At 41.0% G+C, this 26,278-nt stretch overlaps 1 protein-coding gene across 1 annotated transcript in view; it reads right to left on the reverse strand.

Moving 5' to 3' along the window:
- The window catches only part of CSAD (cysteine sulfinic acid decarboxylase), a 144,009-nt gene that overhangs the window by 17,327 nt on the left and 100,404 nt on the right, over positions 1-26,278 (reverse strand). Inside the window, exons 11-13 of the mRNA XM_053708322.1 lie at positions 23,953-24,152; positions 22,800-22,851; positions 21,332-21,421 (exon numbers count right to left, since the gene is read on the reverse strand). Coding sequence (XP_053564297.1) covers positions 21,332-21,421; positions 22,800-22,851; positions 23,953-24,152 — 342 coding nt within the window. The remainder of the gene's footprint in view (positions 1-21,331; positions 21,422-22,799; positions 22,852-23,952; positions 24,153-26,278) is intronic.

Below are 26,278 nucleotides of genomic sequence, written 5' to 3' on the forward strand. Positions count from 1 at the left end.
TGTCTCTCAGGATAATGCTATTCTGGCTATGCCACAGCTTTCTCCTTAAACGTCCCAAGCCTCCATGGTGTCACTTGCAGTTCCCTGCGGTTCCTCTCAATCTCCAGGAGGAGTGTATTTGCATACAGTATTTCAGCTCTGGTATCCTCTGCGGTATCTGCGGCTTGATCTGTTTATTTTTCCTTTATTGCAGGGAAAATGCAAGAGGACATTTAAAGTTTCAGATCATAAGGTTTCTGCTCTGCATGCTGCTACACAGGTTGGGCTTGTTCTAAGTCTAGTGAGGAGGATTCACCGGCACTTTCTGAGGGTAAAATCTCAGATCTGGACAGTATAATTCCTTCATCTGATACTGAAGTAGTCTCCTTCAGATGTATGCTTCAACACCTCGTGTAATGTTGAAGGAGGTTTTAGCTACTTGGATGACACCGATCCCCCTGTCGTTGTCAACCCTTCAAAGTTTTTGTAAACTTTATCAGTTGTATGATTTACCTTCCTATGAGGAAGTGTTCTAGACGTATGAAAATTTCGCTGAAATAGGAGAAACTAGGGATACCTTTCTCTCAGTCTCCCGTCCTTTAAAGGACTTTCCTGTCGCTGAATCCATTTTAATGCATGGTATCTTTAGTAGAAGGGGATCTTCTTCTATCGCTCAGTGAACTTAGATCCCTGTGGAGGCTCGCTAGCTCCTTTTACTGATCCATGGATAAGAAGCTGGGGGTTTAATTGTTCATTTAGAACAATGCCTTGTCTTATTAGACTTGCTGTACAAGCCCGCTGGGCTTTGTGGCTGAAATTTTGGTCAGCTGAAAAGCCTTCCTGTGGCTTAGTGGTATAGCCTAGGCTTTATAGTTCTGCCGTTGCAGGTTAAACATTTTATGTTTCCTCAAAATCCACGCTTCTGGTGTTTCCTTTCAAGGATGAGACCTTGTTTGGACTTGGTCTGGCAGAATTATCCTCTTACTTTATGTGTGAAAAATTAGTTTTTCTACCACACGTCAAGAGAGTAAGGCTAAAGGATTGTTTTCCTTTTCCTCTTTATGCAGGGTCAGTAATGTCTTCTGGAGTCCAATCTAAAATTCCTCCCAGGGGCAGATTTCTCCGTCTAGAGTATCTGCAATCCAGGTATAATGAGAGGCATTCCTTGAAATAGGTTCAGGTCCTTCCTCTCTGGGAGTAATAGTTCCAGTCCCAGTCTGGGAACGGGATCTAGGTCATAGACCTGAAGGATGTGTATTTATTGTTCCCATTATTCGGGATCTTCTCAAGTTTTTGAGTCTTGTCATCCTAGAAAGACTTTTAGGTCTTGAAATATTGCAAGGTGCTCTTCTGGGCAAGGTATGATTCAGGTGTCATCCTTCTTCGAGCAAGCTCTCTTTCAAGAGATCTTGTCCAATCTACATTCCCATGGATGGGAAATGAATCTAAAGAGTTTCCTTGTTTCATCTACAAGGGTGATTTATTTGGGGACTTTAATTGATTCTCTATCTAGGAGAAGATTTCTAACAGAGATCAGATATCAAGGATTTATTGCATTTTCTTTCTCTGCAGTCTACTGTCCGGCTAACAACAAACTCTTGTGGTCCAGTAAATAGCTTAGCCATTTTGCAACCAGAAAGTTGGGAATTTGGATCTAGCTGCAGTTGATTTTATCTTCACTTTTCAGTGACTCAATGTATGGAGAGAATTGGTCTGATGGTTATCATGGACATCATTCCCTTTGCTATTTTCTATAGAATGGAGAACATTTGGATCTGTCTTAAAGGATAGATCTAGATCAGTCGACACTCTCAGGGCAGGTGCTTCTAGAGACATTCCTGGGTGATGTGACCACGGACGCCAACCTGCTGGACTGGGAAACAGTCTGGGTCTTGTTTAAGGTGCAGGGATTTTAGACTCGGAAGTGTCTGTTCTCCTCTTTAACATCTTGGAGTTAAAAGCGATTTACAATGCTGTGATGGCTTGGCCTCAGTTGTCCTTAGCTTGGTTTCAGTCAGACAATATCACCTCAATGGTTTACATCAACCACCAGGGAGGATCTCTGAGTTCCTTAGCCATGTAGGAGGTGACTTGGATTGTTCAGTGGGCAGAAACTTACAATTGTTGTCTGTCATCCACATTCCAGGAGTGAAAAACTGGGAAGCAGTTTTCCTGAGCAGACAGATTTTTCTCCAACTCAACCTTCAAATGGGGGAGCCGGAGTTGGATCTGATGGCGTCTATGCAAAATGCTTAGCTGCAAAGGTATGGTTCGAAGTCAAGAGATCCACAGGCCACTCTGATAGATGCTCTGGTGGTTCCTTGGGATTTCAGGCTGGCATACCTGTTTCCTCCGTTTGCTCTCCTTCCACGAGTCATTGCTTGTATCAAACAGGAGAGAGCGTCAGTAATTCTAATAGTCTCAGCGTGGCCTCGCAGTATCTGGTATGCAGACCTAGTGGAGTAGTCATCTCTCCTACCTTGGAGACGGCCTCTGAGGAAGGACCTTCTGATTCAGGGTCCCTTCTCTCATCCAAATTTCGTTTCAATCAAGATTTCTCTTGTAAGGTGTATCCAGTCCACGGATCATCCATTACTTGTGGGATATTCTCATTCCCAACAGGAAGTTGCAAGAGGACACCCACAGCAGAGCTGTAATATAGCTCCTCCCCTAACTGTCATACCCAGTCATTCTCTTGCAACTCTCAACAAGCTAGGACGTTGTAGGAGAGAGTGGTTAAATATAGCTAGTTTATTTTCTTCAATCAAAAGTTTGTTATTTTTAAATAGTACCGGAGTTGTGCTATTTTATCTCAGGCAGTAAATAGAAGAAGAATCTGCCTGAGGTTTCTATGATCTTCGCAGGTTGTAACTAAGATCCATTGCTATTCTCACATATGTCTGAGGGGATTACACAGATGAGGTAACTTCAGCGAGAGAATGGCGTGCAGTTTATTCTGCTATCAGGTATGTGCAGTTATAATTTTTTCTAGAGATGGAAAACACTAGAAAATGCTGCTGATACCGGATTAATGTAAGTTAAGCCTGAATACAGTGATTTAATAACGACTGGTATCATGCTTACTCCCAGGGGTAATACCCTTATGATATTGCAATATAAAACGTTTGCTGGCATGTTTAATCGTTTTTATATATGCTTTGGTGATAAAACTTTATTGGGGCCTAGTTTTTTCCACATGGCTGGCTTAAATTTTGACTAGAAACAATTTCCACTGTTGTAGTATAAAAGTTACAGTTGGTGCAGTTAAAATTACAAACTGTGACATCCAGCTTCCCTCAAAGGCCCTCTGAATGCTATAGGACATCTCTAAAGGGCCCAAAGGCTTTCCAAAGTCGTTTATTGGGGAAGGTAGGGCCACAGCTTGCTGTGGCAGTTGGTTGTGACTGTTAAAAAACATCTATTTCGTTTTTTTTTATCCGTTTTTTGAACTAAGGGGTTAATCATCCATTTGCAAGTGGGTGCAATGCTCTGTTAGCCTATTATACACACTGTAAAAATTTCGTTTGATTTACTGCATTTTTTCACTGTTTTTCAAATTCTGACAAAATTTGTTTCTCTTAAAGGCACAGTACCGTTTTTTATATTTGCTTGTTAACTTGATTTAAAGTGTTTTCCAAGCTTGCTAGTCTCATTGCTATTCTGTATAAACATGTCTGACATAGAAGAAACTCCTTGTTTATTATGTTTAAAAGCCATGGTGGAACCCCCTCTTAGAATGTGTACCAAATGTACTGATTTCATTTTATGCAATAAAGATCATTTTCTGTCTTTAAAAAATGTATCACCAGAGGAATCTGACGAGGGGGAAGTTATGCCGACTAACTTTCCCCACGTGTCAGACCCTTTGACTCCCGCTTAAGGGACTCACGCTCAAATGGCGCCAAGTACATCTAGGGCGCCCATAGCGTTTACTTTACAAGACATGGCGGCAGTCATGGATAATACACTGTCAGCGGTATTAGCCAGACTACCTGAACTTAGAGGTAAGCGAGATAGCTCTGGGGTGAGACAAAATGCAGAGCATACTGACGCTTTAAGAACCATGTCTGATACTGCCTCACAATATGCAGAAGCTGAGGAAAGAGAGCTTCAGTCAGTGGGTGATGTTAATGACTCAGGAAAGATACCTGATTCTAATATTTCTACATTTAAATTTAAGCTTGAACACCTCCGCGTGTTGCTTAGGGAGGTTTTAGCTGCTCTGAATGACTGTGATACCATTGCAGTGCCAGAGAAATTGTGAAAACTGGATAAATACTTTGCAGTGCCGGTGTGTACTGATGTTTTTCCAAATACCTAAAAGGTTTACAGAAATTATTAATAAGGAATGGGATAGACCAGGTGTGCCGTTCTCTTCCCCTCCTATTTTTAGAAAAATGTTTCCAATAGACGCCACCACATGGCACTTATGGCAGACAGTCCCTAAGGTGGAGGGAGCAGTTTCTACTCTAGTAAAGCGTACTACTATCCCTGTCGAGGACAGTTGTGTTTTCTTTTTTTTTTTTAGATCCAATGGATAAAAAATTAGAGGTTACCTTAAGAAAATATTTATTCAACAAGGTTTTATCCTACAGCCCCTTGCATGCATTGCCCCTGTCACTGCTGCTGCTGCGGCGTACTGGTTTGAGTCTCTGGAAGAGGCTTTACAGGTAGAGACTCCATTGGATGACATACTTGGCAAACTTAGAGCACTTAAGCTAGCCAATTCTTTTATTCTGATGCCATTGTTCATTTGACTAAACTAACGGCTAAGAATTCTGGTTTTGCTATACAGGCGCGCAGAGCGCTATGGCTTAGATCATGGTCAGCTGACGTGACTTCAAAATCTAAGCTACTTAACATTCCCTTCAAGGGGCAGACCTATTCGGGCCTGGTTGAAGGAGATTATTGCTGATATCACTGGAGGAAAAGGTCATGCCCTTCCTCAGGACAGGTCCAAATCTAGGGCCAAACAGTCTAATTTTCGTGCCTTTCAAAACTTCAAGGCAGGTGCGGCATCAACTTCCTCTAATAATAAACAAGAGGGAACTTTTGCTCAATCCAAGACGGTCTGGAGACCAAACCAGACATGGAAAAAAGGTAAGCAGGTAAAAAAGCCTGCTGCTGCCTCTAAGACAGCATGAAGGAACGGCCCCCTATCCGGGAACGGATCTAGTAGGGGGCAGACTTTCACTCTTTGCCCAGGCGTGGGCAAGAGATGTTCAGGATCCCTGGGCGTTGGAAATTATATCCCAGGGATATCTTCTGGACTTCAAAGCTTCCCCCCCAAAAGGGAGATTTCACCTTTCACAATTATCTGCACACCAGATAAAGAGAGAGGCATTCTTACACTGTGTACGAGTCCTCCTAGTTATGGGAGTGATCCATCCAGTTCCAAAGGAGGAACAGGGACAGGGTTTTTACTCAAATCTGTTTGTGGTTCCCAAAAAGAGGGAACCTTCAGACCAATTTTGGATCTAAAGATCTTAAACAAATTCCTCAAAGTAACGTCGTTCAAGATGGAAACTATTCGTACCATCCTACCACTGATCCAGGAGGGTCAATATATGACTACAGTGGATCTAAAGGATGCTTATCTTCACATTCCGATACACAAAGATCATCATCGGTTTCTCAGGTTTGCCTTTTAAGACAGGCATTACCAGTTGTAGCTCTTCCCTTGGGATTAGCTACAGCCCCAAGAATCTTTACAAAGGTTCTAGGGTCACTTATGGTGGTCCTAAGGCTGCGGGGCATAGCAGTAGCCCCTTATTTAGACGACATCCTGATACAGGCGTCAAACTTCCAAATTGCCAAGTCTCATACGGACGTAGTACTGGCATTTCTGTGGTCGCATGGGTGGAAAGTGAACGAGGAAAAGAGTTCTCTATCCCCACTCACAAGAGTTTCCTTTCTAGGGACTCTGATAGATTCTGTAGAAATGAAAATTCACCTGACGGAGTCCAGGTTATCAAAGCTTCTAAATTCCTGCCGGGTTCTTCATTCCATTCCGCGCCCTTCGGTGGTTCAGTGTATGGAAGTAATCGGCTTAATGGTAGCGGCAATGGACATAGTGCCGTTTGCACGCTTACATCTCAGACCGCTGCAACTATGCATGCTCAGTCAGTGGAGCGGGGATTACACAGATTTGTCCCCTCAACTGAATCTGGACCAAGAGACCAGGGATTCTCTTCTCTGGTGGCTATCTCGGGTCCATCTGTCCAAAGGTATGACCTTTCGCAGGCCAGATTGGACAATTGTCATGACAGATGCCAGCCTTCTAGGTTGGGGTGCAGTCTGGAACTCCCTGAAGGCTCAGGGATCATGGACTCAGGAGGAGTCTCTCCTTCCATTAAATATTCTGGAAATAAGAGCGATATTCAAGGCTCTTCAGGCTTGGCCTCAGTTAGCAACTCTGAGGTACATCAGATTTCAGTCGGACAACATCACGACTGTAGCTTACATCAACCATCAAGGGGGAACGAGAAGTTCCCTAGAGATGTTAGAAGTTTCAAAAATAATTTGCTGGGCAGAGATTCACTCTTGTCACCTATCAGCTATCCATATCCCAGGTGTAGAGCACTGGGAGGCAGATTTTCTAAGTCGTCAGACTTTTCATCCGGGAGAGTGGGAACTCCACTCGTTGGGGCAAACCAGAACTGGATCTCATGGCGTCTCGCCAGAACGCCAAGCTTCCGTGTTACGGATCCAGGTCCAGGGATCCCATGGCGACACTGATAGATGCTCTAGCAGCGCCCTGGTCTTTCAACCTGGCTTATGTGCTTCCACCGTTTCCTCTGCTCCCTCGACTGATTGCCAAGATCAAGCAGGAGAGAGCATCAGTGATTCTGATAGCACCTGCGTGGCCACGCAGGACCTGGTATGCAGATCTAGTGGACATGTCATCCTTTCCACCATGGTCTCTGCCTCTGAAACAGGACCTTCTACTTCAGGGTCCTTTCAACCATCCAAATCTAATTTCTCTGAGGCTGACTGCCTGGAGATTGATTTTATCAAAGCGTGGCTTTTCCGAGTCAGTTATTGATACCTTAAGACAGGCACGAAAGCCTGTCACCAGGAAAATTTACCATAAGGTATGGCGTAGATATCTTTATTGGTGTGAATCCAAGGGTTACTCATGGAGTAAGGTCAGGATTGCTAGGATATTATCTTTTCTCCAAGAAGGTTTGGAAAAAGGATTGTCAGCTAGTTAAGCGTCTGGCAGATGTTCCAGACATTCAGGCATTTTGTCAGGCTTTAGTTAGAATCAAGCCTGTGTTTAAACCTGTTGCTCCACCATGGAGCTTAAACTTGGTTCTTAAGGTTCTTCAAGGAGTTCCGTTTGAACCTCTTCATTCCATAGATATCAAGCTTTTATCTTGGAAAGTTCTTTTTTTTGGTAGCTATTTCCTCGGCTCGTAGAGTCTCTGAGCTATCTGCCTTACAATGTGATTCTCCTTATCTGATTTTTCATACGGATAAGGTAGTCCTGCGTACCAAACCTGGGTTCTTACCTAAGGTGGTATCTAACAAGAATATCAATCAAGAGATTGTTGTTCCATCCTTGTGTTACACAATTTGGACGTGGTCCGTGCTTTAAAGTTTTACTTACAAGCTACTAAAGATTTTCGTCAAACATCTGCTTTGTTTGTTGTCTACTCTGGACAGAGGAGAGGTCAAAAGGCTTCGGCAACCTCTTTTTCTTTTTGACTAAGAAGCTTAATCCGCTTAGCCTATGAGACTGCTGGACAGCAACCTCCTGAAAGGATTACAGCTCATTCCACTAGAGCTGTGGCTTCCACTTGGGCCTTTAAAAATGAGGCTTCTTTTGATCAGATTTGCAAGGCGACGACTTGGTCTTCGCTTCATATTTTTTCAAAATTTTACAAATTTGATACTTTTGCTTCTTCGGAGGCTATATTTGGGAGAAAGGTTTTACGGGCAGTGGTTCCTTCCATTTAAGTTCCTGCCTTGTCCCTCCCTTCATCCGTGTACTTTAGCTTTGGTATTGGTATCCCACAAGTAATGGATGATCCGTGGACTGGATACACCTTACAAGAGAAAACACAATTTATGCTTACCTGATAAATTTATTTCTCTTGTGGTGTATCCAGTCCACGGCCCGCCCTGTCATTTTAAGGCAGGTAATTTTTAAATTTAAACTACAGTAACCACTGCACCCTATGGTTCCTCCTTTCTCGGCTTGTTTTCGGTCGAATGACTGGCTATGACAGTTAGGGGAGGAGCTATATTACAGCTCTGCTGTGGGTGTCCTCTTGCAACTTCCTGTTGGGAATGAGAATATCCCACAAGTAATGGATGATCCGTGGACTGGATACACCACAAGAGAAATAAATTTATCAGGTAAGCATAAATTGTGTTTTTATTATTTTGAAAGCCAGAGTAGGTTTGCTCTGATCTTTCCTCTCAAGATTTGGTCTAGCCGTACTCCACATTAGTCTCTTCAGTAAGGCAGTGTGGCTTTAAAGCAGTTAGGAACTTGTGAGGTGGGCCTTGCTGCGTTTTCCTAACATTTTGCTCCCCTGGTATAGAAAGCCTGAGTATGTTTACTCTGTCTTTTCTTTTTTTTCACAGTTCTCTGTGAGGAGTGGCATCCTCTCATGCCGGCCCGGGTGAGCTGTCCTCCTGCCGGACAGCTAGATGTGCAGGTAAGTGCCTTTTGTCTTCTGGGGCTAGGAGGCTGGCACTGAAGGGGTTAAGACTGTAGCCTGCAATTAATTTGGGACACAAGATCCTTCATGGGGAAGGTTTTTTATGGCATTGAGCAGGCACTATATAAAGTGATATGGAGACTAGGGTCTAATAATCTCCTTCAGGGCAGGAAGGAATTAACTCTTACTTGGGCTCAGTAATATTTTATTCTGTGTCAAAGATTCTGACTTTTAAGCTAAAGTCTTAGCAGGATCTCTGTTTATTTGAGAGGCCTTATGAACAATAGCTATGAATTGTTAGAGAGGTCTGGCAGAAAGGGTCAGTAAACTTTTCCTATATGAGAGCTCGGGTAGAGCCTTTTAGTGAGAGCGCTTTCATTTAGGCGCCATTACTATGGAGCTAATATTCCAGTTTCTTCTGCTAATGGCAGAGCGGTACTGTGTTTATTCCTTCTACCATGTATGTTTTTTCCTTTTGACGTCGTCCAATGACTTTGGGCATCCTAAATTTTTTTTAAAGAGGTTAATCGTGATTTAGCGCGACTCATCCCCATGCGATCTTTGGTCCCGCATTTTTCTCCTGAGTGAAAATTTTGGAGGATGACTGTGTCGGCAGATGAACGCTGCATCGTTCTCCGGCTGAGAGCGGAGCGGCGTTCTTTTTATGCTGTATGGTGTTATTTCAAAGGAAACCCCTAAAGAGTTGTATTTGCGTTATGCCGTTTTTTAGAAGTGTTTTATCTTCTTCCTGCAATTCAATAAAGAGTACATGATGATAACGTTCAATTTTTATTTTATGTGTTTTGTCCCTGTTATATCTTAAGTTTATGATATAATTTTACTTTCAACATTTTAGAATAAAGCCTGTTCCTAGGTATTAAAAAGGCTATTAGGAACATTTGTTGTTCTGTGAGTCCTATACATCTCTTTTGGAATTAATCTTTAGATTATAAAGATTCCTTTTGATTGAGCCTGTTGCCTCTAGGAACATTTTGGAAAACTAAAATAAATTAGAATGTTTATTTTTCTGTGCTGAATTTTTACAATAGCTATGAATTGTACAGACCCTATGTCCTTTATGTCTCTCAGGATAATGCTATTCTGGCTATGCCACAGCTTTCTCCTTAAACGTCCCAAGCCTCCATGGTGTCACTTGCAGTTCCCTGCGGTTCCTCTCAATCTCCAGGAGGAGTGTATTTGCATACAGTATTTCAGCTCTGGTATCCTCTGCGGTATCTGCGGCTTGATCTGTTTATTTTTCCTTTATTGCAGGGAAAATGCAAGAGGACATTTAAAGTTTCAGATCATAAGGTTTCTGCTCTGCATGCTGCTACACAGGTTGGGCTTGTTCTAAGTCTAGTGAAGAGGATTCACCGGCACTTTCTGAGGGTAAAATCTCAGATCTGGACAGTATAATTCCTTCATCTGATACTGAAGTAGTCTCCTTCAGATGTATGCTTCAACACCTCGTGTAATGTTGAAGGAGGTTTTAGCTACTTGGATGACACCGATCCCCCTGTCGTTGTCAACCCTTCAAAGTTTTTGTAAACTTTATCAGTTGTATGATTTACCTTCCTATGAGGAAGTGTTCTAGACGTATGAAAATTTCGCTGAAATAGGAGAAACTAGGGATACCTTTCTCTCAGTCTCCCGTCCTTTAAAGGACTTTCCTGTCGCTGAATCCATTTTAATGCATGGTATCTTTAGTAGAAGGGGATCTTCTTCTATCGCTCAGTGAACTTAGATCCCTGTGGAGGCTCGCTAGCTCCTTTTACTGATCCATGGATAAGAAGCTGGGGGTTTAATTGTTCATTTAGAACAATGCCTTGTCTTATTAGACTTGCTGTACAAGCCCGCTGGGCTTTGTGGCTGAAATTTTGGTCAGCTGAAAAGCCTTCCTGTGGCTTAGTGGTATAGCCTAGGCTTTATAGTTCTGCCGTTGCAGGTTAAACATTTTATGTTTCCTCAAAATCCACGCTTCTGGTGTTTCCTTTCAAGGATGAGACCTTGTTTGGACTTGGTCTGGCAGAATTATCCTCTTACTTTATGTGTGAAAAATTAGTTTTTCTACCACACGTCAAGAGAGTAAGGCTAAAGGATTGTTTTCCTTTTCCTCTTTATGCAGGGTCAGTAATGTCTTCTGGAGTCCAATCTAAAATTCCTCCCAGGGGCAGATTTCTCCGTCTAGAGTATCTGCAATCCAGGTATAATGAGAGGCATTCCTTGAAATAGGTTCAGGTCCTTCCTCTCTGGGAGTAATAGTTCCAGTCCCAGTCTGGGAACGGGATCTAGGTCATAGACCTGAAGGATGTGTATTTATTGTTCCCATTATTCGGGATCTTCTCAAGTTTTTGAGTCTTGTCATCCTAGAAAGACTTTTAGGTCTTGAAATATTGCAAGGTGCTCTTCTGGGCAAGGTATGATTCAGGTGTCATCCTTCTTCGAGCAAGCTCTCTTTCAAGAGATCTTGTCCAATCTACATTCCCATGGATGGGAAATGAATCTAAAGAGTTTCCTTGTTTCATCTACAAGGGTGATTTATTTGGGGACTTTAATTGATTCTCTATCTAGGAGAAGATTTCTAACAGAGATCAGATATCAAGGATTTATTGCATTTTCTTTCTCTGCAGTCTACTGTCCGGCTAACAACAAACTCTTGTGGTCCAGTAAATAGCTTAGCCATTTTGCAACCAGAAAGTTGGGAATTTGGATCTAGCTGCAGTTGATTTTATCTTCACTTTTCAGTGACTCAATGTATGGAGAGAATTGGTCTGATGGTTATCATGGACATCATTCCCTTTGCTATTTTCTATAGAATGGAGAACATTTGGATCTGTCTTAAAGGATAGATCTAGATCAGTCGACACTCTCAGGGCACGTGCTTCTAGAGACATTCCTGGGTGATGTGACCACGGACGCCAACCTGCTGGACTGGGAAACAGTCTGGGTCTTGTTTAAGGTGCAGGGATTTTAGACTCGGAAGTGTCTGTTCTCCTCTTTAACATCTTGGAGTTAAAAGCGATTTACAATGCTGTGATGGCTTGGCCTCAGTTGTCCTTAGCTTGGTTTCAGTCAGACAATATCACCTCAATGGTTTACATCAACCACCAGGGAGGATCTCTGAGTTCCTTAGCCATGTAGGAGGTGACTTGGATTGTTCAGTGGGCAGAAACTTACAATTGTTGTCTGTCATCCACATTCCAGGAGTGAAAAACTGGGAAGCAGTTTTCCTGAGCAGACAGATTTTTCTCCAACTCAACCTTCAAATGGGGGAGCCGGAGTTGGATCTGATGGCGTCTATGCAAAATGCTTAGCTGCAAAGGTATGGTTCGAAGTCAAGAGATCCACAGGCCACTCTGATAGATGCTCTGGTGGTTCCTTGGGATTTCAGGCTGGCATACCTGTTTCCTCCGTTTGCTCTCCTTCCACGAGTCATTGCTTGTATCAAACAGGAGAGAGCGTCAGTAATTCTAATAGTCTCAGCGTGGCCTCGCAGTATCTGGTATGCAGACCTAGTGGAGTAGTCATCTCTCCTACCTTGGAGACGGCCTCTGAGGAAGGACCTTCTGATTCAGGGTCCCTTCTCTCATCCAAATTTCGTTTCTGTGAAGCTGACTGCTTGGAGATTGAACACTTATTTCTCTCTAAGCGTGGTTTTTCTGAGTTGGTCATTGAGACCATGATTCAGGCTTGCAAGCCTGTTACGGGAAAGATTTACCATAAGATATGGCATAAATATCTTTTTTGGTGTGAATCCAGAGGCTACTCTTGGAGTAGGGTCAGGATTCTTAGAATTGTGTCCTTTCTACAGGAAGGTATGGAGAAAGGTTTTGTCAGTCAGTTCTCTGAAGGGTCAGATTTCTGCATTTTCTTTTTTGCTGCATAAGCGTCTGGCGGACGTGCCAGATGTGCAATCTTTTTGTCAGGCCTTGGTCACTATTAGGCCTCTGTTTAAATCTGTTGCTCCTCCTGGGAGCCTTAACTTTTTTCTTAAAGTGTTGCAGCAAGCTCAGTTTGAGCCATTGCATTCCATAGATATTAAGTTGTTATCTTGGAAGGTTTTGTTTCTTATTGCTATCTCTTCTGCTCGGAGAGTGTCGGAACTCTAAGTTTTGCAGTGTGATTCGCCTTATCTTATCTTTCATGCCGATGAGGCGGTTCTTCGTACTAAGTTAGGTTCCTTCCTAAAGTGGGTTCGGACAGAAATTTTTATCAGGAAACTGTTTTTCCTTCTCTTTATCATAGTTCTTTTCTGAAGAATGTTTGTTACACATCTTGGAGGTTGTGCGTGCTTTAAAATGTTATTTACAGGTGACTAAGAATATTCGCTAGTCTTCTACCATGTTTGTTTCTCTGGGAAACGTAAAAGTCAGAAAGCTTCTGCTACTTCTCTTTCTCTCTGGTTGAGAAGTATAATTGGTTTGCTTATGAGACTGCTGGGCAGCAGTCTCCTGGGAGAATTACAGCTCATTCCACTAGGGCTGTCTCTTCTACTTGGGTTTTCAAAAATGAAGCTTCTGTGGAACGGATTTGCAAGACTGCAACTTGGTCTTCTCTGCATACCCTGTCCAAATTTTACAAATTTGATTTTTTTTTGCCTCGGCTGAGGTTCTTTTGAGAGAAAGGTTCTTTAAGCGGTGGTGCCTTTTGTTGAGGTTACCTGTCTCTCCCTAATCATCGGTGTCCTCTAGCTTGGGTATTTGTACCCAACAGTAATTGATGATTCTGTGGACTCACCGTATCTTAGGAAAGAAAACAAAATTTATGCTTACCTGATAAATTTCTTTCCGGATACGGTGAGTCCATGGCCCGCCCTTTTTTTTAAGACAGTTATTTTGAACTTTAACCTCAGGCACCTCTACACCTTGTGTTATTTACTTTGTCTCCATTTTCCTTCGGTAGAATGACTGGGGATTGTGGGAAGGGAAGTGACATTTAGCAGGTTTGCTGTGGTGCTCTTTGCCTCCTCCTACTGGCCAGGATTGATATTCCCAACAGTAATTGATGATTCCGTAGACTCACCGCATCCAGAAATAAATAAATTTATCAGGTAAGCATAAATTTATTTTTTTCTTATTTTCTAATTTTACTTTCGTTTTGGAATGTTCAGAATTAGATTAAATATCTGTCACGCTCAGCTGGTGGGAAGCTCTGCAGTCCTCTCTGTGGGCTTGATTGACAGGTGTCTGAGCCACCCCTTCCTGATGATGTCACAACCAGGCTTTTTATTCTTGGCTTCCTGTTTCTCCAGTGCCAGTTTGTTTGTTAACTTTTTGGCTTCTGATAGGATTTCGCTGAGGAATCTCTCTAACTGCTGCTTTTCTGTTGCCAATCTCTTCAAGGATTTAATATGCTGGATTAACCTTCAACCTCCTGATTACCTGTCTCCAAACAATGCAAGTACTGTTTGTTTTGTGAAACTTTCAAACTTCCTGTTTACCTGCTGCAAACCTTGCATATTCAGACTACTCTGTGTACTGCCAAACTATTCAAATACTGTTATTTCTGTGAAACCTTCAATCTGCATGTTTACCTGTTTCCAAACTCTGCAAATACAATTATTCAGTGTAAACCTTCAAACTGCTTGATATCCTGTTGCCAATCTCAACAAGTACTGATTAATCTGTGTTAACCTTCAAACTACCAGCTTACCTGTTGCTATCTCTGCAAGTTCTGACAACACAGTGTTAACCTTCAAACTACCTGATTACATGTTGTTAATTCTGCAAGTTCTGACTACACAGTGTTTACCCTCAAACTGCCTGATTACCTGTTGCATACTCTGCAAAGACTGTCTACACAGTGTTAACTCTCACACTGCCTGATTACCTGTTGCATACTCTGCAAAGACTGTCTACTCAGTGTTAACCCTCAAACTGCCTGATTACCTGTTGCATACTCTGCAAAGACTGTCTACACAGTGTTAACCTTCAGACTGCCTGATAACAAATGACCTACTCCTGCATTATTAACTGTTTCCTGTTTTACCCTTCTTCTGTCTGAGTATAAGTGGACTATCCCTGCTCTCCTGATACTGTGGAAGACATTTCCTGAAACCAGTTCCTTATTCAGAAGTCTATCTGGCTGATATCATGAATTACTTTGGCACAGGCTAACCCTGCTCCATATCGTGAGTACTTTGTTTTTTGGAGGTTGTCGTGGGGTCACGTCCTGGATTAAACTCAGAGTGCAAGAGTGTTGTTTAAGTTCGCCCTAGCATTTGGGTCTTCTTCTGGACATTTCCTAACCTGACAGTACAAACTGGCCATAATATGGACCCTGACGAGTTATCCAGGGCTATGGCTCTACAAGGGCAACTTCTACTCATTTGCAATCTTTGGATTCCAAGCTTGACCAAATTACTGCTCTGCTACATAACCTCTCCGCTCCTTCTCAAGCGACGGTGACTCCTGCTGCCACTGCTACTAGCACCAATGCTGTCTTTAATCCACCTCAAACTGTTGGACAGAATATACCACGAATCCCACTTCCAGATAAATATGACGGTAATCCTGAAGAATGCCGTGGATTCCTTAATCAGTGTCATTTACACTTCAGAAACAATCCTCAAGTTTTTTCCAATTCTACTTCCAAAATCACCTTTATTATTTCTCTCTTGAAGGGTAAGGCTCTAGCCTGGGTGTCCCCTCTTTTAGAGAAGAATGATCCGTTACTACAGGATGTGGAATTATTTGTGTCCATTTTTTCTTCTGTTTTTGAAAAGCCTGGGCGGTCTGCAGCTGCTGAGGCAGGATTGTTGGATCTGAGACAGGGATCCCTTTCGGTAGCTCAATATGCTATTGAATTCAGGACTTTAGCCGCAGAAACTGATTGGACAATGGAGCCTTACGGGCAGCCTTTCGCAAAGGACTTTGCGAACGCCTTAAGGATGAACTTGTATTTCGGGAACTCCCTGATTCATTGGAGGGTCTTATCAATTTATGTATTACTCTTGACGCCCGGCATTCTGAAAGTCTTCAGGAGAGAGATAGGAATCGGAGATCCTTTGTTAAATCTTCTTTTCGTCCTATTCGAACCTCAAGTCTTTCTAATAATAATTCCCAATCTCCTGAGTCTGTGGAACCCATGGAAGTAGGAGCTATTAAATTGTCAGAAGCTGAACGCCATAGAAGGCGTACTCTTGGGTTATGTCTGTATTGTGGTACCAAAGGACATTTACTGAAGGACTGTCCTATCCGGCCAGTAAAAGCCAAGGCTTAACTTTTGATAGAGGGACAGAGTTAAGCCAGAATCCCATGTCTTCCCTCAATTCTAAACTTTTTGTTCCTGTAACTATCTCTTTTGGAAACACCAAGTTTCGAGCTCAAGCTCTGATCGATTCTGGAGCTGCTGGAGTATTCATTGATTCAAACTTTGCTGACTCTCTCAGGATTTCTCTTCAAGCCAAGAAACAGTTAATTAAGGTAATTACTGTCAGTGGACAGCCTCTAGGTACTGGTATCATACAACATTCTACCATTCCTCTTCTTTTGACTGTGGGCATACTTCATTCTGAAATTATTCGTTTTGATGTCATTTCTTCTCCCCACATACCATTGATTCTGGGGTTACCTTGGTTGCAGCTTCATGATCCAGTTTTCTCATGGTCTAAAGGAGAACTTATTTCCTGGGGAACTACCTGTTTCAAACATTGCGTGCAAAATCCCTCTAAACCATCCTGTCCTGTCGTAGCTATGGTGGAAGTTCCTGAATCATTGCCCAATTACTATCATGCCTTTTGTGATGTGTTTTCTAAAAAAGAGGCTGAGACGTTACCTCCACACCGGATATTTGACTGTCCTATCGAATTGTATTCAGGGGCTCCTCTACCTAAGGGAAGGACCTATCCCCTCTCTCGTCAAGAAAATGTCTCTCTTGAGGAATACATAAAGGACAACTTAGCCAGAGGATTCATTCGTCCTTCCTCTTCACCTGTGGGTGCAGGTTTTTTCTTCATTGGGAAAAAAGATGGAGGTCTTCGTCCGTGTATTGATTATCGAGCCTTGAATCAGATTACTGTCAAAAACAGCTATCCTCTGCCGCTCATTTCTGAGTTATTCGATCGTCTTCAAGGTGCTTCTATTTTTTCCAAGTTAGATCTCCGTGGGGCCTACAATCTGGTCAGAATCTGTAAAGGAGACGAATGGAAGACGGCATTTAACACTAGATTTGGTCACTACGAGTATCTAGTAATGCCATTTGGATTGTGCAATGCACCAGCAGTATTTCAGCACTTTGTCAACGAAATCTTCAGAGATTATCTAAATCAATTTGTTATCATTTACCTCGATGACATTCTAATCTATTCGAAAACATTACAGGAACATGTACATCATGTAAGACTGGTTCTTCAGAGGTTACGAGACAATTCCCTGTTCGCTAAATTGGAGAAATGCTCTTTTCATCAGAGTTCCATCCCCTTTTTGGGGTATATCATTTCTGAGTCAGGTTTTGAGATGGATCCTGCTAAACTGTCGGCTATCAAGGACTGGCCCAGACCAACTACTCTCAAATCCCTGCAGAGGTTTCTTGGCTTTGCCAATTACTATAGAAAGTTTATAAAGAACTTTGCTGACATCACGTCTCCACTCACTTCTCTTACTAAGAAAGGGCAAAATTGTAAGAACTGGTCCTCTTCGGCAGTACAGGCTTTTGAAACGCTAAAATCATCATTTTCTTCTGCACCTCTTCTCAGTCATCCAATTCCTGATTTCCAGTTTATTTTGGAGGTTGACGCTTCCTCTATAGCAGCTGGAGCTGTTCTCTCCCAACGTGATCCGACTACCAGCAAGATACATCCTGTGGCGTTCTTTTCAAAAAAATTCAATCCTGCCGAGTTAAATTATGATGTGGGCAATAAGGAGCTTTTGGCTTTAAAATTAGCTTTGGATGAATGGAGGCATTGGTTAGAGGGTACCAGTCAACCTTTTTTCATTCTGACAGATCACAAGAATCTTTTATACCTCCAAACAGCTACACGTCTCAATCCTCGTCAGGCTCGGTGGGCCTTGTTCTTCTCCAGGTTTAATTTTGTACTTTCCTATGTTCCTGGTTTAAAAAATTCCAAGGCAGATGCTTTATCTAGGCAGTTCCAATCTTCTGAACCTTCTCCATTGGATTCAGAACCTATACTACGTCCAGTCAAAGGCTCAAGTATCCTCTTTTCCAGTACAGGCTTTACATGCTGCTCAAGTCCGGGTACCATCTTCTTGCAAACTACCTTTTGGTATCCTGTATGTACCCAAAGGATTACGTCTTAAGCTTCTACGTTGGGCTCATGACAACATTTCAGCAGGTCATCCGGGAATAACCAATACATTGTGGAAACTGAAGCAGCATGTTTGGTGGTCCACTATGAGGAGGGATGTTAAGGATTATATTGCTGCTTGTAGTTCTTGTGCTTCGAACAAACAATCTTCTCATCGACCGTTTGGTCTATTACACCCTCTTCCTATTCCTCATTACCCTTGGTCTCACTTATCCATGGACTTTGTTACAGATCTTCCTGTTTCTGCTGGAAATACGACCATTTGGGTAGTGGTGAATCGGTTCTCCAAGTCTGCTCACTTCATACCTCTTCCAGGCTTGCCTTCAGCTCAAAGACTTTCTGAACTCTTTGTTCTACATATATCTCGTTTACATGGTTTTCCCACTGACATAGTCTCAGATTGTGTAGTCCAATTTGTTTCCAAATTTTGGAGGTCTTTTTGTAAGCACTTCGGAATCAACATATCACTTTCTACTGCACACCATCCTCAATCCAACGGACAGACTGAGCGTGTAAATCAAGCCTTGGAATCTTTTCTAAGACATTATGTAGACCATCACCCCTCCAACTGGTCTCAGTTATTGCCTTTGGCGGAATTAGCTCACAACTCACGTTATAACGCCTCATTACAGACCTCTCCCTTTAAGGCAGCTTATGGATTTGAACCTAGAACCTTTCCTATGAATACCAGTTCTACTGAAGTCCCTGGAGCAGATCGTATAGTGAAAAATCTCAGTAATCACTGGCAACTCATTCATCAAAATCTACTCTCTTCTTCCTTAAGACATAAGAAATATGCTGATCGCAGAAGGTGCAAGGCTCCTTTACTTCGTACTGGAGACAGAGTATTTTTATCCACCAGATTCATACGTCTAAAACAACCTTGTACCAAGTTGGGTCCTATGTACATTGGACCTTTTCGAATTGTTTCCAGAGATTGTTCTTCTGCATACCACCTGGCCTTACCCAAGACTCTCAAGATCCATCCAGTGTTTCATGTCTCCCTACTCAAGCCAGTCATCTACAATCAGTACTCTATCAAGAGTAAACCACCTCCTCCACTTTCCGTAGAGGGAACTTCTGAGTTTGAAGTCGGCCAGATTCTCGATTCCAAGCTACAGGGCAATCGGCTGTACTACCTGGTCCATTGGAAGGGTTATCCTATCTCTGAACGATCTTGGGAACCGGCCTCTCATATTCATGCTCCAACTCTTGTCAAGTCTTTTCACAAGAAATACCCTGCCAGGCCCGGTTGGGTCCCCCGGAGGGGTCCTTGAGGAGGGGGCACTCTCACGCTCAGCTGCTGGGAAGCTCTGCAGTCCTCTCTGTGTGCTTGATTGACAGGTGTCTGAGCCACCCCTTCCTGATGATGTCACAACCAGGCTTTTTATTCTTGGCTTCCTGTTTCTCCAGTGCCAGTTTGTTTGTTAACTTTTTGGCTTCTGATAGGATTTCACTGAGGAATCTCTCTAACTGCTGCTTTTCTGTTGCCAATCTCTTCAAGGATTTACTATGCTGGATTAACCTTCAACCTCCTGATTACCTGTCTCCAAACAATGCAAGTACTGTTTGTTTTGTGAAACTTTCAAACTTCCTGTTTACCTGCTGCAAACCTTGCATATTCAGACTACTCTGTGTACTGCCAAACTATTCAAATACTGTTATTTCTGTGAAACCTTCAATCTGCATGTTTACCTGTTTCCAAACTCTGCAAATACAATTATTCAGTGTAAACCTTCAAACTGCTTGATATCCTGTTGCCAATCTCAACAAGTACTGATTAATCTGTGTTAACCTTCAAACTACCAGCTTACCTGTTGCTATCTCTGCAAGTTCTGACAACACAGTGTTAACCTTCAAACTACCTGATTACATGTTGTTAATTCTGCAAGTTCTGACTACACAGTGTTTACCCTCAAACTGCCTGATTACCTGTTGCATACTCTGCAAAGACTGTCTACACAGTGTTAACTCTCACACTGCCTGATTACCTGTTGCATACTCTGCAAAGACTGTCTACTCAGTGTTAACCCTCAAACTGCCTGATTACCTGTTGCATACTCTGCAAAGACTGTCTACACAGTGTTAACCTTCAGACTGCCTGATAACAAATGACCTACTCCTGCATTATTAACTGTTTCCTGTTTTACCCTTCTTCTGTCTGAGTATAAGTGGACTATCCCTGCTCTCCTGATACTGTGGAAGACATTTCCTGAAACCAGTTCCTTATTCAGAAGTCTATCTGGCTGATATCATGAATTACTTTGGCACAGGCTAACCCTGCTCCATATCGTGAGTACTTTGTTTTTTGGAGGTTGTCGTGGGGTCCCGTCCTGGATTAAACTCAGAGTGCAAGGGTGTTGTTTAAGTTCGCCCTAGCATTTGGGTCTTCTTCTGGACATTTCCTAACCTGACAATATCCACATTCGAAATTTTGAAATGTAACATTTGATTTAACAAATACTATTCAGAAGTTCAATAGTTCATGTGGTAGTGATTTTAGTAAATTGATAAATAATAGATACAAATATATCAATTTGAATGTTTCTATTTCGAATATTGCATTATTCAAATATTACATTTAAAGAGAGCATTAGAAATACTATTACAAATATATTGATTAGAATTTTTCGAATTCATATATTTGCATAAAATATATTTGCATAAAATAATTGGATATTACACTTAAAGAAAGCATTAGAAATACTATTACATTAAACGAATGTTAGAATGTTGTACAAATATTCAAAATTCGAAACGAACCAATGTGTTAAAATTCGCTTGATTTTTCGAATATTGCAAAACATTTGCCCATCTCTAGTTAATATGCTAATTGCATACCTAGCAAATTTTTCGAAAAGCTTTTCAAGACAGGGAGGTGGGGGGAACTTGTGAGTGGTGGCCCTTTAGTGTTTTGGGGTGGGACTACTGTAAGAGGGGCCAAGGCATGTTATGTGCATGGCTGGCTTTGTCATGGGCGGTATAGGGCATGTCCTTCTCACAGCTGGGGCAGTCCCTGAAAACCAGCCCATTTGTCCTGACCAAGAAGCTATGGGTGGCAAATGGGCCAAGCCTCTCAAACCATGACAGTCCCTCAGGATCTGGGATGGTTGCTAGGTCTGTAATTGTGCAACAAGCTCTGCTGCATTATACGTGCAAGTCACAGTGCTACCAATTAATTTGGAGCAGAGTTACAACTCAGGCTTTCATATTACAAACAGCTACAAACAAACCTGCAGCTGCCAGGTAGTGGAAAATATAAATAAAAACTCTGGAAGATTTGTGAGAAGTTCTTACCTAACTCCAATCAACAAATGCAGAATATGTTACCACAATAATGTAGGGCAAATAATATAAAGAACAACTTTTACGTTCTAAGAATATGCAGGAGTACTATTGAACCTAACTATACCTTTCCAAGTCTGTCCCAAAAATCAGGTGAAGAGTATTTTCCTTGCAGACTGGTTGGCACATACCAAAAACATAGGTTTACAAACTCCGGCTGTAAAAAAATTAGAGGCATATTAAACAAGTATGAATAGGTTGTGTTTAAAAGAAATCTAATGAGTTGATCAGGTTCTTCATTTACATGGTTTTCCAGGTATACAAGAAGTGAGAGTCAAAATAAGGACACTTTAGAATTGTTTCTAGTTTCTAACTAGATTTATACCAACTAATAAATAAGATTATTCACATTCAAAGTAAAACCATATCAGTATTATGGGTATATGGCCTACTGGGAACTAGCTGGTGATTGGTGGCTGCAGACATTATGTCTCTTGTCATTGGCTTCCAGATGTGTTCAGCTAGCTCCCAGTAGTGCATTTTTGCTCCAGAGTTGACTTTAAATATGTAATTCTCTGCATGGAGTAAAACAATAGTTTTATTCAAGCAACAGTGCAAAAATAAAATGGTCTAACACATTACAGCAGTATTGTCCTTTAAAGATCACAATGTAATCAAACAAACAAAGACAAGAATAACCCATATGTAGCCTTAGAAATATCATAGGGTTTTTAGTGCCACCTTTGTAGCTCATGCCACCATTGCTCTAAACTAAGACATAACCAATAATGTTAATGGAAAAAAATGGAAGAACCCATCTCTGATAATAGAATAAGGTTATTAAATTTATACTTTGCTTTTCAAAGATGTGCCAATTTTATGTTTATGTTATAAATAAATGTACATTCCATTGCATAAATACATTTCTAAAAATAAAGTTTGTGGACACCCCTACTAATTATTGAGTTCAGGTGTTTCAGATACACCCATTGCTAACAGGTGCATAAAATTCACAACACTTTTGTGGCCTGCACAGAGCCCTGACCTCAACCCCATTGAACACCTTTGGGCTTCATTGGAACTCTGATTGTGGGCCAGGCCAACATCTGTGCCTGACCTCACAAATGCTCTTTTGGCTCAATGTGGACAAATTCCCACAAAAACACTTTACATTCCTTATGCAAAAACTTCCCAGAAGAGTTGTGGCTGTTGTAGCAGTAAAGGCGTCAGGGGTAACTCCATATTAATGCCCATGGTTTTGGAATGGGATGTCCAAAAATCTCATATAGGTGGGATAGTAAGGTGTCCACAACATACTTTTGGCCAATTGTGATGTGCACATTTACCTATTTTAGATGCAAAACACTCATAACACAAAAATATCCGATATAAATTACTGCACAGAGAAAATAACAAAATAAGTAAACATCAAAAACACACTTTTAATGTCCTATATAGACTTTTCCATTAATTATCTGGAATATACAATGTTTTGGCCTTCTTATATGCCAAATATACTGTTAGTTTAAACAGTTTTAAATTCAGAATATTGAAGGTAAATCAGAAATGTTGCAATGTAGACTTGTTTATCCTACCTGCATCACTAGAAGAAATCCCTCTCTCTTCTTAATTTCTTCTACTAAATAGCTGTCGATCAAAACCATAGAAATAAATAAATATAACGATTAGTTTAAAAGCATGTAAAGGAAAATGATTTAAAAATAAAATCTGTATAAGTTTCAAATTAGATTTTCATTTTTTATTACATCTGTTTTGCACTTCTCTTGTAGACATGGTACATGTTAATTTGTTTATATTACATCGATAGATTGTAAGCTCTTCTGCGTATGGCCCTTCTACTCCTGTATTAATTTGTTAAAATTGTATGTTCTATCTTAATCATTAAAAATAATTTTGGATTTAATGTCCCTTTAACTTCCCTCCGCATAAAATGACTTCCAAGAATACCAGCATCACAAAAATGTTTTAAAAACATTACAAAACTTACAAATAAAAATAAAACAAACTAACAAGCAACCTCTTCTATAAAACAGTCAACTCTACCATATGCATAAAAAGCAGAAATGTGAACAGCATGCAGAAATAACAATTTCAAACTTGATATCACCTTAAACCCCAATTATAAATTTTTATTCGTTCTAATGGTATCTTTATTTGTAAAGCAGACATGAAAGCTTAGGAGCTGGCATATTTTAATTAAGTTCAGCACCTAGGTAGCGCTTGCTGATAAATCTAGCCACCAATCAGCAAGTGCTACCCAGGGTGCTGAACCAAAAATGTGCCGGCTCTTAAGCTTTCATTCCTGCTTTTTCAAATAAAGATACCAAGAGAACAAAGACAAATTGATAATAGAAGTAAATTAGAAAGTTGCTTAAAATTACATGCTCTATCTGAATCACGAAATAAAAAAATTGGGTTCAGTGTCCCTTTAAGGTGATATAAAGTTTGAAACTGTCATGTCTGCCTGCTGTTCACATTTCTGTTTTTATGCATATGGCAGAGTGGACTGTTTTATAAAGGAGGTTGCTTGTTAGTTTGTTTCATTTTTGTTTCAATTATGTGCTCTATCCGAATCATAAAGGAAAAATTTGGGTTTAGTATCCCTTTAATGACAAGGCCCTTCAACAGCCTAACAAGTATACATGAATCTAGCCCTTTGTTTATCCCTACTCATGTATCCAGAACTATGATATTTGATGGCACTATAAATGATAATTATAGTATTACCTGGTATTTTCGATTGCCTTGTCCACTCTTTTCTCCAGTCCCTCAGTCCCAAGTGCCTTCCACATTAGCCACAGCTTTAAACAATCCACCCTACGCCCACATTGGATTGATTTGTCTCCTGTATCATATTTTATGTCATAAAATTTGTCGTTTTGAAAGAGGTAGGTAGCGTTAGCTGCGTGGCATTTTTCCAGTAAGCCCTAAATAATTAATATTAATAAAAATAATAATTATAATCCATTTCAATTTGAAGGTATGTAGGAAAGAGTTTAAATTTAAATTCTACTAAATGCTGTCGGCTAGGGGCAAGATTACAGATATATATATATATATATATATACAGGTAGCCCTCAGTTTACGCCGGGGTTAGGTTCCAGAAGGAATGGTTGTAAATCGAAACCGTTGTAAATTGAAACCCAGTTTATAATGTAAGTCAATGGAAAGTGAGGGAGATAGGTTCCAGGCCCCTCTCAAAATTGTCATAAGTAACACCTAATACATTATTTTTAAAGCTTTGAAATGAAGACTTTAAATGCTAAACAGCATTATAAACCTAATAAAATAATCACACAACACAGAATATATAATTAAACTAAGTTAAATGAACAAAAACATTTGCTAAACAGCATTATAAACCTAAAAAAAAATCACACAATACAGACTTCACTTTCATTTTTCTGCAAACAGTTCTTTCTATGCATTTCAATCTGGACTGATTTATAGACAGGAAGATCTTGTTACTTTGAAATCTGCTTGATAGCTCAGGTCTGGTTAAACTGATTAATTTCAGCTTGCTTGGCTTTACTGCAACACAAGCGGACAGCTCCACCTACTGGCTATTTTAATAAATGCACTGCTTCTCAATGCTTTTCAATAGCAGTCACATGACTGGAAAAAAAGGTTGTTATTCTGAAACGGTGTAAATTGAACCGTTGTAAAACGAGGGCCACCTGTATATATATATACGGTGTAGGTTTCAGCGCGACTTCTGAAACCCACTTCGCCCATAAGTTTACCTCGCACATCAGGTGAATCACATAAACCATGCCAGCAGATCATATACTGCCGTAAATCAGATAAACTGGCGAGGTTCAGAAATGTGCAGAAATACACATTTCTGGAGTGGCAGGGACTTACGGCAGTTAATGAACTGCCGGCGCCTAAGTAAAAACAAAAAAAAATGTGTAAACACGCGTAAAAATCTAACGCACTTCAAAAAAAATTAACCTGACGCATCAAAACCCCAATATACGCCATCCCCCCACATCGCAACTAATAATAAAATGTATTAACCTCTAAACTGACATCCCCCCAAAACGATTGGAACAGCCAATAGAATGCGAGCTCAATCCTATTGGCTGATTGGATCAACCAATAGGATTGAAGTTCAATCCTATTGGCTGATTGCATCAGCCAATAGGATTTTTTCAACCTTAATTCCTATGGGCTGATAGAATTCTATCAGCCAATCGGAATCTAAGGGCCATCTTGGATGACGTCACTTAAAGAAACATTCATTCCAGAAGAAGCAGTCGATTGAAGAGGATGCTCCGCGCCGGATGTCTTGAAGATGGAGCCGCTCCGCGTCGGAAGGATGAAGATAGAAGATGCCATCTGGATGAAGACTTCTGCCCGTCTGGAGGACCACTTCTGCCCGTCTGGAGGACCACTTCTGCCGGCTTCGTTGAGGTCATCTTGCCGCTTGGATGAAGACTTCTCCCGGTAAGTGGATCTTCGGGGGTTAGTGTTAGGATTTTTTAAGGGTGTATTGGGTGGGTTTTATTTTTAGGTTAGGGCTTTGGGCCGCAATAGAGCTAAATGCCCTTTTAAGGGCAATGCCCATCCAAATGCCCTTTTAAGGGCAATGGGGAGCTTAGGTTTTTTTAGTTAGGGTTTTATTTGGGGGGTTGGTTGTGTGGGTGGTGGGTTTTACTGTTGGGGGGGTTGTTTGTATTTTTTTTTTTTACAGGGAAAAGAGCTGATTTCTTTGGGGCAATGCCCCGCAAAAGGCCCTTTTAAGGGCTATTGGTAGTTTAGTTTAGGTTAGGTTTTTTTTTATTTTGGGTGTTTTTTTTTTATTTTGATAGGGCTATTAGATTAGGTGTAATTAGTTTAAATATCTTCTAATTTGTTTTTTATTTTCTATAATTTAGTGTTGTTTTTTTTTGTAATCTAGCTAATTGTTTTGAATTTAGTTAATTGTATTTAATTTAGGGAATTTATTTAATTATAGGGTTAGGTGTTAGTGTAAGACAGGTTAGGTTTTATTTTACAGGTCAATTTGTATTTATTTCAGCTAGGTAGTTATTAAATAGTTAATAACTAT

This window comes from Bombina bombina, chromosome 3, assembly GCF_027579735.1.
Source record: "Bombina bombina isolate aBomBom1 chromosome 3, aBomBom1.pri, whole genome shotgun sequence".
Taxonomy (NCBI): domain Eukaryota; kingdom Metazoa; phylum Chordata; class Amphibia; order Anura; family Bombinatoridae; genus Bombina; species Bombina bombina.